Source organism: Gorilla gorilla, chromosome 23 (genome assembly GCF_029281585.2).
Source record: "Gorilla gorilla gorilla isolate KB3781 chromosome 23, NHGRI_mGorGor1-v2.1_pri, whole genome shotgun sequence".
NCBI classification, from domain to species: Eukaryota; Metazoa; Chordata; class Mammalia; order Primates; family Hominidae; genus Gorilla; species Gorilla gorilla.
In genome coordinates, this window is record NC_086018.1 from 43,228,435 (window position 1) to 43,243,440 (window position 15,006).

A 15,006-nucleotide genomic window follows, 5' to 3' on the forward strand; every position below is an offset into this window, starting at 1 on the left:
ATCTCCTAAGCACAATCATCAAGCCGAAACAGTGGCTCCAGATTCAAATTCCTGTTTTCTGTGAGATCATCCTCACGGGGGCCTTATCCAAGACCCTAACTCACTGCTCTGCTCAGACACAGAAAATGGCCTCCTACACGACCAGCTGACCGACCACTTCCTGAGTAATTTCTCAAGCTTCTCCTGACACTCACGCAAAGGTGCCCCACCTCAGCCAGGAGCCAGCACTGCCAGCTTCCCCGCCCTTTCCTCCACTGCCTGGGCTTGAGGCCACCCAGCCACTGCCCAGTCATCATTCCACCTCCTCCCGCCTCCATGCCAGCATGCTCTATGGCACGAGGAAGTCACAGAACCCTTGAACCTTGAGGCCCACCTACGCCCCCAGCTCACGATATCTGCGGAGATGCCAAACCCTGGCGGAGGAACTCAGGTCACGTGCTTCAGCCGCTCCCTCACTCCTCCACTCCCTGCCCAGGCCCTGAGCCAGGAGCCAGGCACACAGCTGGACCCATCTGCCAATGCCATCCACCCCTGTGCCCACCACCCAGCCCACGGCAGGTGCTCAGTGTGCAGGCCCACATGTACTAGGTGCAAGGTGACGACACACCACACAGGACAAGGATGCAAAGCACCTTCTGGGCCCTTCTGCGGCTCTGCCTTCCCAGGGGTCTCAGCCCCCTGCTCGATCTCATGCTCTCCGCAGGCAGTGTCCTCGGAAATGCCCACTCCCGCACCAACCCTCTTTCCTAGCCCTCCTCTACTCTGACTTCTGAGACCCACTTCATTGTGAAAACCAGGGGGCTGGGCTCTGCCTCGTACACTATGCCAGGACAGGCCCACCCAGGAAAAAAAGGGCATCGAACATCCTTCCCTGGAGAAAGGGATATGTTTGAGCACGAGAAGGGCAGTGCCAGCCTCGAATCCAGGACAATTAGGTCCAACATCCCCTGCTGCTATGGGACCCTGCACAAGTGCCTTAGCCTAAGTCCCGCTGTCTCCCTCTGCCAACAGGGACAACACCCCTCACGTCACCGGGCTGTCACTGCAATGAAACGCTGCCAATACTGGAGGAAATGAAGTCCCCTCCGTAAAAGGGACTGCAGTGGTTCTGGCTCCAACTGTCCCCGGGAGAGAACGGGCCCCGCTGAACTTCAGGGAAGGATCCTGGACGCAGAGCCTTCTTCTTGTCGCAGCCTCTGATAGAGATGACCTCATCCCTGTACCCTAAAGCAGTAGCAGCTCCGGCTGGGGCGGATCCATCGGGGTTTGCTGCAGGGAGAGGCCTCCCGGGAGCTGAGCAGCAGCTAACGAGCTCCCACTGTGTGCGGGGGCAGCTCCCTCTTCCCTCGATCAGGAGAAACCTGGAATCCTAGACCCCCACACCCCTGGTAGGCATGGTCTCAAGGATGGCCCAGGTCAGCACCGGACAATGCAGACAATCCGTGGGCTGGCAGGAGGGACCTGCAGATAGAACTGGGGGTTTGGGGCAGGAAATCTATGACCCAAAGTGTGAAGTCACAGTTCACAGGGTTGTGGGATGAGAGGGTTCGATTTCTATTTTGTGGGGCCAGAGTGGGGTGTGATTCTTCTCGCTTGTCTTGCTTCCTTCACTTCTGATGTCCCTGAACCCCAGCACACACAGCATCAACCTCCCTGAGCAGCTGGTCCTGCCTACCCACAGTGCTTTTTACAAGTGGCTTGGTTCCAAGTGGTTAAGAGTGTGGAGCAGTGACCATGTGTCCCAGAACCTTGGCTGTGAGCAGTGACCAGGTCAACCTTCTTCTCCCTAATTCATAAAAGGAAACTGAGGCACAGCTCTGCCACCTGTCACAGGCAGCCTCCATGACACGCTCTGAGGCTCTAGGTCTGACCCTCGCTCCTTCCTCAGGTAGAGATAGAGCAGCAAGCAGTACTACTCTGCAAAGGGGAACGGAGCCCAGAGGCCTACAGTGACTTCCCGGAAGCGGCTCAGCAAATTACAGTGTGAACCTTCATTGCCCTTTTCCTGCCGCCTCTGCTCAGGCAGGGCCCTGTGTGGGCAATACCTCGCTCAAGGGCCAGTTCCCCAACAAATGATCACCTCTTCACCGGAAAGATCCCTCTCCACCCCCCCACCACCAAACACTCACCCGAAAGATCCCTCCCCACCCCCCCACCACTCACCCGAAAGATCCCTCTCCACCCCCCCACCACCACTCACCCGAAAGATCCCTCCCCACCCCCCACCACCACTCACCCGAAAGATCCCTCCCCACCCCCCCACCACTCACCCGAAAGATCCCTCTCCACCCCCCCACCACCACTCACCCGAGAGATCCCTCTCCACCCCCGCCATCACCACTCACCCGAAACATCCCTCTCCACCCCCCCCACCACTCACCTGAGAGATCCCTCTCCACCCCCCCACCACCACTCACCCGAAAGATCCCTCTCCACCCCCCCACCACCACTCACCCGAGAGATCCCTCTCCACCCCCCCACCACCACTCACCCGAAAGATCCCTCTCCACCCCCCCACCACCACTCACCCGAAAGATCCCTCTCCACCCCCCCACCACCACTCACCTGAGAGATCCCTCTCCACCCCCCCACCACCACTCACCCGAAAGATCCCTCTCCACCCCCCCACCACCACTCACCTGAGAGATCCCTCCCCACCCCCCACCACCAAACACTCACCCGAAAGATCCCTCTCCACCCCCCAACCACCACTCACCTGAGAGATCCCTCTCCACCCCCCACCATCACCACTCACCGGAAACATCCCTCTCCACCCCCTACCCCACCACCACTCACCCGAAAGATCCCTCTCCACACCGCCCACCACCAAACGCGCCCCTAGGCAGCTCCCCCTGTCACTCCCAGAGGCCTGAGCCCAGGCATCCGTCTACTCTGAGCTGGTGCGAGGGATGAAAAGCCAGAGCCGTGCAGGGGAGCTCAGGTGGGCGAGGGACAGGAGCCACACACGGGGGACTACGCAGTATCACAGCACAGGGGCAGGAATTGACAGGTGGCACCAAGAACAAGGGTAGCAGTGGCCGATTCCACCAACGGGTCAGGAAGAGGCCACAGAAGGGCCCTAGAGCCAAGGGCCCCCCTCTCCGCCAACAACGGGTTGAGGAGGGTGATTCCAGGCCAAGTGTGGAGGGGACCTCGGGAAACCCCCTCCAACAAGTCTTACAGCTGGGGCTCAGGGGGTCAGCTGGGGCAGGTCACCAAGGGTCTTGGACTATATGCCTGGCAGACATCAAGAGGTTCTTAAAGGTGTGAACGTGGGCCAGGTGCAGTGGCTCACGCCTGTAATCCCAACACTTTGGGAGGCCGAGGTGGGTGGATCACCTGAGGTCAGGAGTTCAAGACCAGCCTGGCCAACATGGCAAAACCCTGTCTCTACTAAAAATACAAAAAATGAGCCAGGCATGGTGGCAGGCACCTGTAATCTCAGCTACTCAGGAGGCTGAGGCAGGAGAATCACTCGAACCCAGGGGGCGGAGGGCGCAGTGAGCCGAGATTATGCCACTGCACTCCAGCCTGGGTGACAATGACAGGAACAGCCACATGGGGACATATGGGACAATGCAGGTGGGGAGAGGAGACAGCCCAGGCACAGCCTGGACCTCAGCCACAGCTGGCTGAGGGGCAAGGGAGGGCTGACTCTTGGCCTGCGGCTGAGGAGTGCAGGGGAGAGCAGACACAGGGCGGGCAGCGAGTCATATCTTGGTCAGGCTGAGCTGGAGGCACCCGAGACACATACAGGTGGGAGCAGATGTCCCAGGGCAGTTGGTGATAGGGTTCAGGCCACGTTACCCCAAAATACGACACGCTGGCATTTGAGAAAATAGCAGAAGCAGGAAGGTCTCTCTCACCCTCCCCCTGCCCTTCTCCCTGAAGCAGGTCATGAGACCCTCATGTGAAAGGCACCCTCTCTATGTCCGGAGGAAAAGAGCATCCTCATCTCTGAAGACACAGCAATTAGTTGAGAGAAGAATCTCAACAAACAGGCCTTGCTAAGTGCCCCCAGTTTATTACCCCAGATCACTTTTTTTTTTTTTTTTTTTTGAGACAATGTCTTGCTCTGTCACCCAAGCTAGAGTACAGTGGCGCAATCTTGGTTCACTGCAACCTCCGCCTCCCGGGTTCATGCAATTCTCCTGCCTCAGCCTCTTGAGTAGCTGGGATTACAGGCACCTGCCACCACACCCGGCTAATTTTTAGATTTTTAGTAGAGACGGGGTTTCACAATGTTGGCCAGGCTGGTCTCGAGCTCCTGACCTTGTGATCCACCCACCTTGGCCTCCCAAAGTGCTGGGATTACAGGCGTGAGCCACGTCACCCAGCTCAGATCACACTTCTTTATCCAATCAGACTCCTCCACAATTACCCACTTCTTTATCAAACCTAGCATAGAAAATAAACAGGTTGAGGCTGGGCACGGTGCCTCAACATACCTGTAATCCCAGCACTTTGGGAGACTGAGGCAGATGGATCACCTGAGGCCAGGAGTTCAAGACCAGCCTGACCAACATGGTGAAACCCCATCTCTCTACTAAAAATACATAAAAATTAGCCAGGCATGGTGGTGGCCGCCTATAATCCCAGCTACTCAGGAAGCCGAGGCAGGAGAATCGCTTGAACCCAGGAGGCAGAGGTTGCAGCGAGCCAAGATCTGAGACTCCGTCTCAGGGGGGGAAAAAAAAAAAAGAAAGAAAATACACAGGTTGAGCCCATTTCTTTGGATTTTCACTTCCTTATGAAGGCTCCTGTATCATGTAAAACTTACACTAAATTATACTTTTCTCTCTTCTGCCTTTTGTTATAGGAACCTCAGCCATGAACCTAAGATGGGAAGAAAGATAGTTTTCACCTCCTACATTGGCAGTGGGGCCTGAAGATCCGAGGGATGTCTGGGCTTGTCCCAGCGATGTGTGTGAACAGGATACAGAGGCAGGGGCGGGAAGCCAGAGGCATGAACGATCAGCCTGTACCTGCCTGCCACCACCCCCTCCCCAGGGAGCGCCAAGCTCCCAGGAGTCAGATCAACCCTAATTTAGCACTGCATTTCCAGGGCTCAATAAATATGACCTCCACGAATGACACAATGGTGACTACAAATACATAAAAATGTACACTCAGACAGGGGCAAAAACTGCAGAGAAGGTAAGAAATTAACAGGCACAGCGGGCGCAGTGGCTCATGCCTGTAATCCCAGCACTTTGGGAGGCCAACGCAGGTGGATCACAAGGTCAGGAGATCAAGACCATCCTGGCTAACATGGTGAAACCCCATCTCTACTTAAAATACGAAAAATTAGCCGGGCGTGGTGGTGGGTGCCTGTAGTCCCAGCTACTCGGGAGGCTGAGGCAGGAGAATGGCGTGAACCCGGGAGGCGGAGCTTGCAGTGAGCCGAGATCGCGCCACTGCACTCCAGCCTGGGCGACAGAGCGAGACTCCGTCTCAAAACAAACAAACAAACAAATTAACATGCACAAGGGTCTTGAATGGCTGTTGTTGCTGGAAAGGTGCCTATGAAGCAAGGTTTCAGAAAGAACCAGAAGGCAGAAGCCTAGTCCAAGGCCACCTCACCCCAGGTCCACCTATCACTCTGAGGCCTGGTCCCCCTCTGTAAATGGGACAACACCCCTCCTGCCTTCTGCTCAGCACTGCTGTGAGGACACACGAGGGTGTGCAGGGCAGCACTTCTCTATTATAATTACATGGATAATCCACACGCTTCGTAACATGTGGATTTGTATTCTGCTTTTCTCCCTTTCTCTGCCATAAGCGTTGCTCCAAGTGTGAAAAGCATTTTTCAAGATTCAAAGCACATCCCAATACAAAGCCTTTTTACATTAAAGATAATGGACACGCGGAGTAAGGGAACTCTGCCTGTTGTTCGTTGGCCTCCGTCTCCTCACTTGCACTACGGGGCAATGGGCAGCAATGGTGAGATCAGGCAGCCAGCCCTCCTGATTCTTCACCCTGTTTGAGCCAGTCGGGGTCCATTCTGAGTCTCCCCTGTCTGTGTCAGTGATAGGGCTAGGCTGGTTGAATTCTGGGACTCTCTCCATCCCAGCTCCCCCAGGACGGGCTGTGACCGAGAGGGCATTCTGCTGCCTCAGCCGAAACTGGGACACTGGGAGCAAACTGCCCCCCTACCTTGGGAGGGTAGAGCTCATCAGGCACAGGAAGCCTGGAGTCACATCTTCTCCCAGGAGAATGCCCATCCTGCAGAGTGGGCTGGGCGGGGACCGGCTCCAGGGGAGGCTGGCCCACCGCCTCTCCATGTGCTGGGGCTGAGCCAGGGCTCTGTATGTGACCTCAGCCTCCGTTTCCATGATGTGCAGAGTTCGGCTTTGACTCAGGGGCACAGGTATCTCTGGGGGTGAGGAAGGGACCCCGTGGAGTGTTAATTTTCCCACCCACCCCCGCCAAGTGTCAATGTCGATGACATTAAGGTTCATGCTGTTGGGGCTCAGGTGGGTCCAAGGACAGGTGGCTGGGAGCAGGCCAGATCAGGAAGGTGGAGGAAGGCATCACAGCCAGTCCCTCCTGCTTCTGAGCCTCAGTGGCCCCATCTATCACATGGGGGCAGGGGTGGTAAACAGACAGCCCAGTGGCCACCAACCCAGGCTGACACACCCAGAGAGAGGGAACGAATGAATTAAACCACAGACTCCAGGGCCCCCCAGGAGGACTTTCACTCAGATGCCCAGGTCGGGGGAAGGAATGGGCATTTTGTTTTAAAGTTCCCCAGGGTTCTGTGCTCTGGACACGGTGTGGTACAGAGTGGGTAGACTGAGGCAGGCGAGGTGTCCCAAGAAGTGGAGGCTGAGGTTCAAGTGGAACGAGTAAGCACAGGTGCTAGGCCGAGTTCCCCAGCACAGGCCACGCAGGGCATGCAGCCCCACTTCCAAGGAGTCGGTAGGCCTGGGTGGGAAAGGTCCCGTCAGCACAGCAGCCACAGCCATAAAGGCCCAGAGGCGGACATCACCTGGAACGTCCGGGAAATCACATCCAGTCAAAACACGCTTCTAAGTCAGCTGCAGAACAGCCCTGGTGCCCACCTGGGTGGCAGGACCTTCACTAGGCTCTGACTCACCAGGGGACCTGGTGGCTGCTCTCAGGATGCTGGGAGGGTGGGCAGGACAGCTGGGTTTGGGTGATAGGCAGTGAGCTCTGCCCTCTTAGGAAGCTGAGTGCACCAGACCCAAGCTGCTGGAAATGACCGAGGGAAGGTCTACTCAACCCTCTGAGCCTCTGCTTCGTCCCTGTAAGACACGGGCTAACTCCTACCTGACGGGGGTTATGAGATTAGATGACGTATTGTTTACAAGTCCCGCTTGGCCCTGCCTAGCCCAGCACTGCATGCAGGAGGGATCAGAGGTCCAGAGGGACAAGGGCCTCCAGAAGACAGAAGACCGGGGCTGGGGCTGCACAGGGGCTGCAGCTATGCACCAGGGCTTCCCCAACCCCACAGAACACTTAGCGGGAGAGCCTGGACTGGGGCTTGCAGAGCTCCTGTCTATAGCAGTGACAGGGAGAGGCTGGTTGAATTCTGAGACCCGGGGGCCTTGGCAGAGGCCAGGCACATGTACTGACCCTGAGGGGCAAACGTCTCTGTTGTCTCTGAGGCCCCGGGAAGCTGGGGCGGCCTGCAGTGAGGGGTGACCAGGAGTGGAAGGTCAGTGTGTGTGTGGGTGCCACTGGGGAGCTGGCCTGGCCTGTGCTCAGGGCTCAGCTCCCAGGCCTCACGGTCCTCTGATGGGGAAGAGGGGGCCTCCGCTTCCTGCTCTGGGAAGACAAGCCTGAAACGCCAGGGGGAGAGCTCTCAGGTAAGAAGACAAGGTTGGAGGATCACAGACTGGCAAGGCACGGGCCCAAAGTCTAGTCTGAGGCTGGATCCTTTCTCAGCTCCCTGCATGCCCTCGGCGGGGACGCCCATCACTACCTTCTGCGGCTCACCTTCCTTCCTACTCCACACAAGCTATCTAAAAGGGTTCTCCTTCAGCCCCGTGAACACCCGTCTACCACCTACGGTCCTACCCCTGCCCTTGGGGGTCACACAGCAGCCTCCAAGAAATGGCCTCCCAGGTGGCCAGCTTAAAGACATAATCCAAATACAGACACCTTTGCACGTATAAAAAGCTTTGCTGCAAGTTATTTCTAACAGTGAAAACTGGATCCCAGCTATGTTTCCAACCACATGAGACCAATTAAGTAAATCACGGCATTGCCCACCCAACTCTCGAGCAGGCATTTAATGTTTAGAGTCTGAGCGACATGGGAAATGTGTTAGGAACTTTAAATGAAAAAGCATGCATGGGAAATGTGTTAGGAACTTTAAATGAAAAAGCATGATTAAGAAACCTGCATAGAGAAGATCAAGTACTCTTTTAAAAACCTCTGGAAAGATCAGAGGGCAGGACTTTGCAAAGTTAATAGTGCGTCTCTGGGTAATTGGAACTAGGAATAATTGTTTCCTATTTTCTAGTTTCCGTAACGCGCATGTAACATTTTTTTTTTTAATTAGAAAAAAATTTGTTTGGGAAATCTGAGGATGTTTAAGAAGTCTCCTGCTTGGGGCTTCTTTACAGCAGCCTAGCGGTGTGGCTGATACAAGCCTCCCCAGCTCGATGAAGGAGGCAAGGAGACCCAGGACAGTGAGGGGACGGCTCATGCCATGGAAGTTCCTCTGCAGAAGGCTAGAAGCTGGAGGCGGAAATGACTCCCCAAGGCCCCTGAGCAGGGCAGCACAGCATTCTTACCCAGGCCAGTGGTGCCTACGCGGCCGCTGCAAAGACGTCCATGCAGCTGTGGTCCTCGGCCTCTTTAAACTGTAAGGTCCAGCGTCCTCAGGTTCCGTCCGGAAGGACACAGAGTCTCAGCCTCAGGAGAGGGCCTCCTGGGCTGCTCCAGCCCCAGGAACGGGTAGAGGCCGGAACCCACAACCCTTAAAATAGGCCCAGGAACCGAAAGAGGCTCTGCTGCCATGCCACACGGCCACACTTCCTCCCCGCTGCGCTGGCCCACAACTAGCTCTGACTGCTGTGGGGTTGGAGGGCCCCAAGGAGCGCAGGGAGAGCTTCCGCATTGACTCAAAGCAGCCCGAGCGTCGGGGCGTAAATACAACCCTGATTCCACGTGCAGGCACCGCGCCAGGTGCTTTGTATCCTGGATAATAACAGCAGCCTGGACTGCACCCGACTCCACACCAGGGGTTTGTGCTGAGCCTGTACCTGCCACGTCTCATTTACTCCCTGTCACTTCTCTCATACAATCCCTAAGTCCCTAGAGAGTTTGTGGTCTCCAGTCTACAGATGAGGACACTGAGGCCCGAGGGCTGGAGTGCTCAGCCAGGGCTCACAGTCTGCCTTTCCAGCCGCACCTCCCACTAAAGGCCCCCCGGCCCCCATCACTTATGCCCAGCTACACCTGGCCTAGCAAAGTGATGGCGGGTTGGGGGAGGTGAAGGGTGCACAGCGCTCTTCCCCATTCACAGGCCTAGCACACACAGGTGTTCAGCACAGAGGCAAGGCCGTCTCCCTCACTCCTCTGGCCCATTCCACGAACCCTTCCGGGTTGGCTATTTGCACATGATGGGCCTCAGCTGGAATAGCAGCCCTGCCACCTGCCAGCTACGTGGCTGTGGGTACATCCCTCCCCGCTCTGAAGCTCAGCTTCCTCACCTGCAGAATGAGGTCAAGACAGAACCCACCTCTCTGGGAGCAGGACTGAAGGAAACGCGGCGGGTGTCAGGCACCGGCTCGCGGCAGGCACGCAGCATCCTCTGCACTGATGGCCCCTCCCGTGTAGCCGCCCCACAAATCACACCTGCAGGGCTTCCCAAGGCCAGGGCTGGGAAATACCAAGTTCTCAGCCAGGGATTACTCCAGCCTCGACTTCCACAGCCCTGCTTAGAGCAAAGTGAGCTTCTGCTCCTCCATCCACAAAAGCCCATCCAGCCTCAGCTCTGCTTGAAGACTACACTGTCCACAAACCCCTCCCGTGGGCCACGCTGGTGGCTCCATTCTCTGTGGCCTCTAAGTGTTCACAGCTCCACTGGGGCCCTGCCTCCATCCACTGTGGCCAGGCTGCCACACAACCTGGAACACCAGACCCTCAGCACCCTGAGGACGGGTCTAGGTGGGCCTCACCTCTGCGCAGGGTTAAGCAATTAAGAGCTTGGGCTCAGCAAGATTCGGCCACTTTCTAGCCTTGCAGCTGGGGGCACCTTACTTTCCCCCAACCTGTGTTCCCTCATCAGGACAAAGAGAAGAATAGAACAATGTCTAGCCCACAGGATTACTCCAAAGACGAAAGGAAAGAATGAACATAAAATGCCCCTTCTCTGCAGCACTCCAGACACAGGGAGAATCCCTTAGCCCCAAATGCCAGGCACAAATTGCTCCAAGAATGCTCAGCTGAGGCAGGGCGCAGAGACAAGCAGCCAGATGTGGGCCCCACCTGCTCACGGCACCTCTCAGGACTCACACCAGGTCTTGGGCCCAGGTCGCGTCCACGTTGCCTGACCAACTGTCGCGTGGGCTGCCCCTGTTGAAAGGGAGCCTGTGTGCTTGGGCTGAGGCCCAGGGCCCAGGAGAAGGCCCAAGCCCCGGGAAGAAGTGGCAGGGTTTGTCCCCCTTCAGTCCAAACGTCTGCATCGCACACCTGGGTCCTGAATCACCTGGTTCATCTGTGACCTGGAGTCACGAGCAGTGTCCTGCAGATGCAACACCAAAATCTTGCTCCGGGCAGCCGCAGCCCCACTGCTTCCAGCAGGGTTTGTACTTCAGCTAACAGTGACCTGTGCTCCTGGCTGTCTCCCCCATGGACTGTGCCCTCCCACAAGGCAGGGATCCTTGTGGCAGGGATCCCACAAGGCCAACACTCCTGCCCCCTCTCAGTACAGAGCAAGTGCTCAACTCCCCTTCTACTGCAGAGGCTGCCACAGACAAGCCTCAAAAGCCAGGTGTGAAATCTACAAGGTGCCTTTCATCACGAGAGCTGAGCGATGACCCCTGAGTGGGGAGGGCCAGGAGCTTAGTCCCATCTCAGAGACAGACACTGACTCAGAGAATGACAACCACTCAACCAAAGCCCAGCGCCTCCACCTGAGGCTCCCTTGACACCTTCAAAACAACGTCAGAGGACACAGCAGGTTTCTGAGTAACCCAAGCTTTCGCTAAACAACAACAAAAATCTGGGAGATTTAAATTCATTCATAAATCTAACAGGCTGTCACAGAGGTGAAGTGGAGATGATCAAACACAACCCTGCCCCCACAGCTTGAGCGTGTTGATGATTCAGTGGACGCAGAAGTGCTCCGGGGCTGGTGTTTTGGCTCCTCTCAGGACTCACACTTGAGAGGTGAGAGGTGAGCTCCACTCTGGGCATCAAGTTCCTAGTAAGCTCACCCCTTGCTGAACATCAAATCTCTCATCTGAAAAATGAGCCCTTTTTTTTTTTTTTTTTTTGAGACAGAGTCTCACTCTGTAGCCCAGGCTGGAGTGCAGTGGCGTGATCTCGGCTCACTGCAACCTCCGCCTCCCGGGTTCACACCATTCTCTTGTCTCAGCCTCCTGAGTAGCTGGGACTATAGGCGCCCGCCACCACACCCGGCTAATTTTTTTTTTTTTTTTTTTTTTGTATTTTTAGTAGAGACGGGGGTTTCCTCGTGTTAGCCAGGCTGGTCTCAAACCCCTGACCTCATGACCTGCCTGCCTCAACCTCCCAAAGGGCTGGGATTATAGGCGTGAGCCACCGCGCCCAGCCAAAAATGAGGCCTTCTAAGAAGTTAAGATTCCCATCTCCGTGGCCCTCCACACCCTTCATCTACCAGTCCAGATAATAATTTTCTCACTTGTTCACTAAATGTTTACTGGGCACCTGCTCCGTATGTGCCCCATGCTGGGCACCAAGATGAATCTGACTGGGTAATGGCTTTGAAGGCCTCACCTGCTAACTGGGGAGACAGCACACAGACCATGACAAGGCCACAATTGTCCTGATTGTCCCAACAAACATGTGCCTGGCACAAAGAGAACACAGGCAGGACTGTGTGCCTGGGAGCTGGAAAGAGTTCCCGGAGAGGCAACACTGGAGCTGAGACTTAAAGGAAAACTTAAGAGATGCTTGTGGGGCACATGACTAGGGGCGGCTTTCCGGGCAGAGAAAACAGCAGGTTTTCTCTGCTTCAGAGCCCTGCAGGGACTGAGTTCAGCAGCAGGGGAAGAGGGGAGACCTGGCACGTGCGGGAGGCCTGGAGAGGAGACAAGGAAACAGCGTGAGTATCGTAGGCACAGAAAGACCTGGCTGGGGATATTCGGGGAGTGGAGGGCAGGCTCTGAGGTCAGGTTGGCAGAGGGTCAGTCCTGGCAATGCTGCTTCCTCATTGGTTGTCCCTGGGCAGGCCTCCTCTCTCTCTCTCTCTCTCTCTCTCTAACCCTCAGGCTCTTCACTGCTGATATGGAGATAATACTGCTCCCTGGCAAAGTCAGTATTGTGTCAGGATTAAATTTGCAGCATGAGTAAAGCACCCGGCACATAGTAAGTGCTCAGTAAATGCTAGGTGCCATTTTCACTGTTCACTGTTCTTCTGGGAATGGCCCTGCAGCCTCCTTGCGGGAGGGGCTGCCTAAAAGAGGAGAGAAGGTGCTCACAGGTAAAGGTGGTCAGAGGACAATAGGTGTGTGTGGACAGGGGAGTGGGGAAGGACTGCTTGAAGCTGCTGAGCAAACAGGGCCAAGTGACCTGCAGCAGATGGTCCTTCAGACGCATCCCAGCTCAGATATTCGGTGCCAGGTGACAGGTGGGCCTGCCACGGTGGCACACAGTAGGTGCTCAATGAATGTTTGCAGAATGAATGAATGAGCATGCTCCAATTTCTGCTCAAAAGTAAATCTTGACACCTTTTCAGAAAGAAACCATTGAAACCTTGTCAACCATTGAAGTTCTTGTCTATTTCACTTCATAAGCACCCCCCACCCCACCCCTGCATGAGGAAAGGCTCGCCTGGGCAGGCTAGGCTGGGGCCTGCTCACTGGGAAGCCTCCCATGCTAAGCCTGCCTCCTACAAAAGGGATTCAAATTTACTTCCTCTCCCCACTCCAGCCTCCAGGGTGTGGCCTGCTGAGGGGCCCTGAATGCCTGGGACTGCCATGTCCCTGCAGCTGTGTGACCTTAGGGGGATGCACTTGTTCTCTGGGACTCAGTTTCCCCAACGGTGAATGAAGGGGTGAATCTGGAAGGCTGACATTCCCTACTCAGCAATGCTGTCACCCCCTCAGAAATCCCCAGCCTAGCCTGAGGGGTGGGGTGGGGGGTGGCTGACAATGTGGTATGAAGTCATTCCCTGCACGGAGGAGGGAGGGGTCTTTTCCACGGAGAAAATGACGAACCTGAGACGACAAAAGAGGGGGCTTCTCCTGGGCTTCAGTCTGGGCACGATCCATCAGTAATGGATTACCTCACTGGCTGGGAGACCCCACCCACACCTGCAGTCCCAGGCCCTTCCAAACAATACGAGGCACCCCCATCCCACGCCCCCCAGCAGATCCACGACTTAAAGCCCAGAATCACACCGAGAGGCAGCAGGCCCTGCCCCTCAGCCAAGCGGGCGGGTTCGGGGGCCATTGCCCAACAGGTCCCTGGATACAGCCAAGGGATGAGAGGGGCCGGTGGGTGCGGAAAGACAAAGGCTTCGGGTAGCAGGAGACAGTGGCCAGGGCACGCTCGCAGCGAGGTCCACCCAGAGCCCAACGAGGGCCTGACCCTGCCGCGCTGGGCTAAGGGTGTACCCAGATCCCACGCCCACACTCCCTACCGCGGTGCTGAGGGCCCGGGGCGGGCTTCCTGGAGAAGGAAGAAGACCCGCAGAGGCACGAAGAAGAAGGAGGAAGATGAGACAGACACCCGGACGGACTGACGGGAGACGCCGAATGAGACCCGGGCACAGGGGTGCAGGGCGCTCGTCGGACGGAAAGCAGAGACAGACCCCGATGCAGGGACGGGGGTGGGGCCATGGAGGAAGACAGGGTACCCAGGCAGACCCAGAGACCACGACACCCGCGCAGAGACAGAGATGCGCGGGGCGCACAGAAACACGGACGCGCAGAGGCGGCCCCGGAGACGCTCACCTCCCCCGGCCCGGCCTCGCCCCCGGGTCCCACTCACCGAGGCCGCAGACCTCGCGGCGCAGGCTAAGACGGCCGCGCTCCTCCGCTATGGCACGCAGCATGTGCTGCAGCGAGCGCTCCTCGGCCTCGGCGCCGCCCGCAGGCTCGGGGGCGGCGGCGGCGGCGGCGGGGAGGGCGGGCGGCCCGGCCCGGAGCCCCGCGGGCGCGGACGCCAAGGCGCAGGCCCGGCCCGGCGGCCGCGCGGAGGCCATGCCGGGCCCCGGCTCATCGCCTGCGCCGCGCCCGCAGGGGCCCCCGGCGCGCCCCGCCGCCCCCGCCCCGACGCAGCCCGCCGCGAGCACCAAGGAAGCCACAGTCCGCCTCTGTGCGCGTCGCCGTCGCCGCCGCCACCACCCGATAAACCCAGCACCGGCGAGCGCACCTCCCCGCCGCCGCCGCCGCCCGCGCGCCCCCGGCTCCGCTCGCCCCGCCCCGGCCCGGCCCCGGCCCGGCCCCGCCCCTTCCCCGCCCCGGCCCCGCCCCTGTCCCCTCCTGCCCCGCCTCTGAACGGCCCGGACCCACCCCCGGCTCCCTGGCCCCGCCCCCTGACCTCCCTAGCCCCGCCCACTTCCAAACGGCCAGTCTCCGCCAATCTTCGGATGCCCAGGACTCCCTCCCTCAAACCGCTCGCGGGGTCCCGCCTCCACCCACGGTCCTAAACGCCCCACCAGCAGGATCACGCCTCTGAGCCCCTCCCGCCGCCCCTTCAGGGCCCCTCTCCCCTCCCCCGCTGCTACCCCACGGGATGTGTACTTTGTCACCCGCCCTGTGCGTTGCCACCTCCACCAAGTCCCCTCGGCTGACTTCTGGGAACTTCCTCCGCAGAACCCCT

The 15,006-nt window shown here is 57.8% G+C and overlaps 1 protein-coding gene across 1 annotated transcript in view; it reads right to left on the bottom strand.

Annotated features, from left to right (window-relative positions):
* KIAA0930 (KIAA0930 ortholog) overlaps positions 1-14,329 on the bottom strand; it is a 45,670-nt gene extending 31,341 nt beyond the window's left edge. Inside the window, exon 1 of the mRNA XM_019018624.4 lies at positions 14,173-14,329. Within this exon, the coding sequence (XP_018874169.4) occupies positions 14,173-14,236 (64 nt within the window). The 5' untranslated portion in view covers positions 14,237-14,329. The remainder of the gene's footprint in view (positions 1-14,172) is intronic.
* Positions 14,330-15,006: the final 677 nt, after the last annotated feature.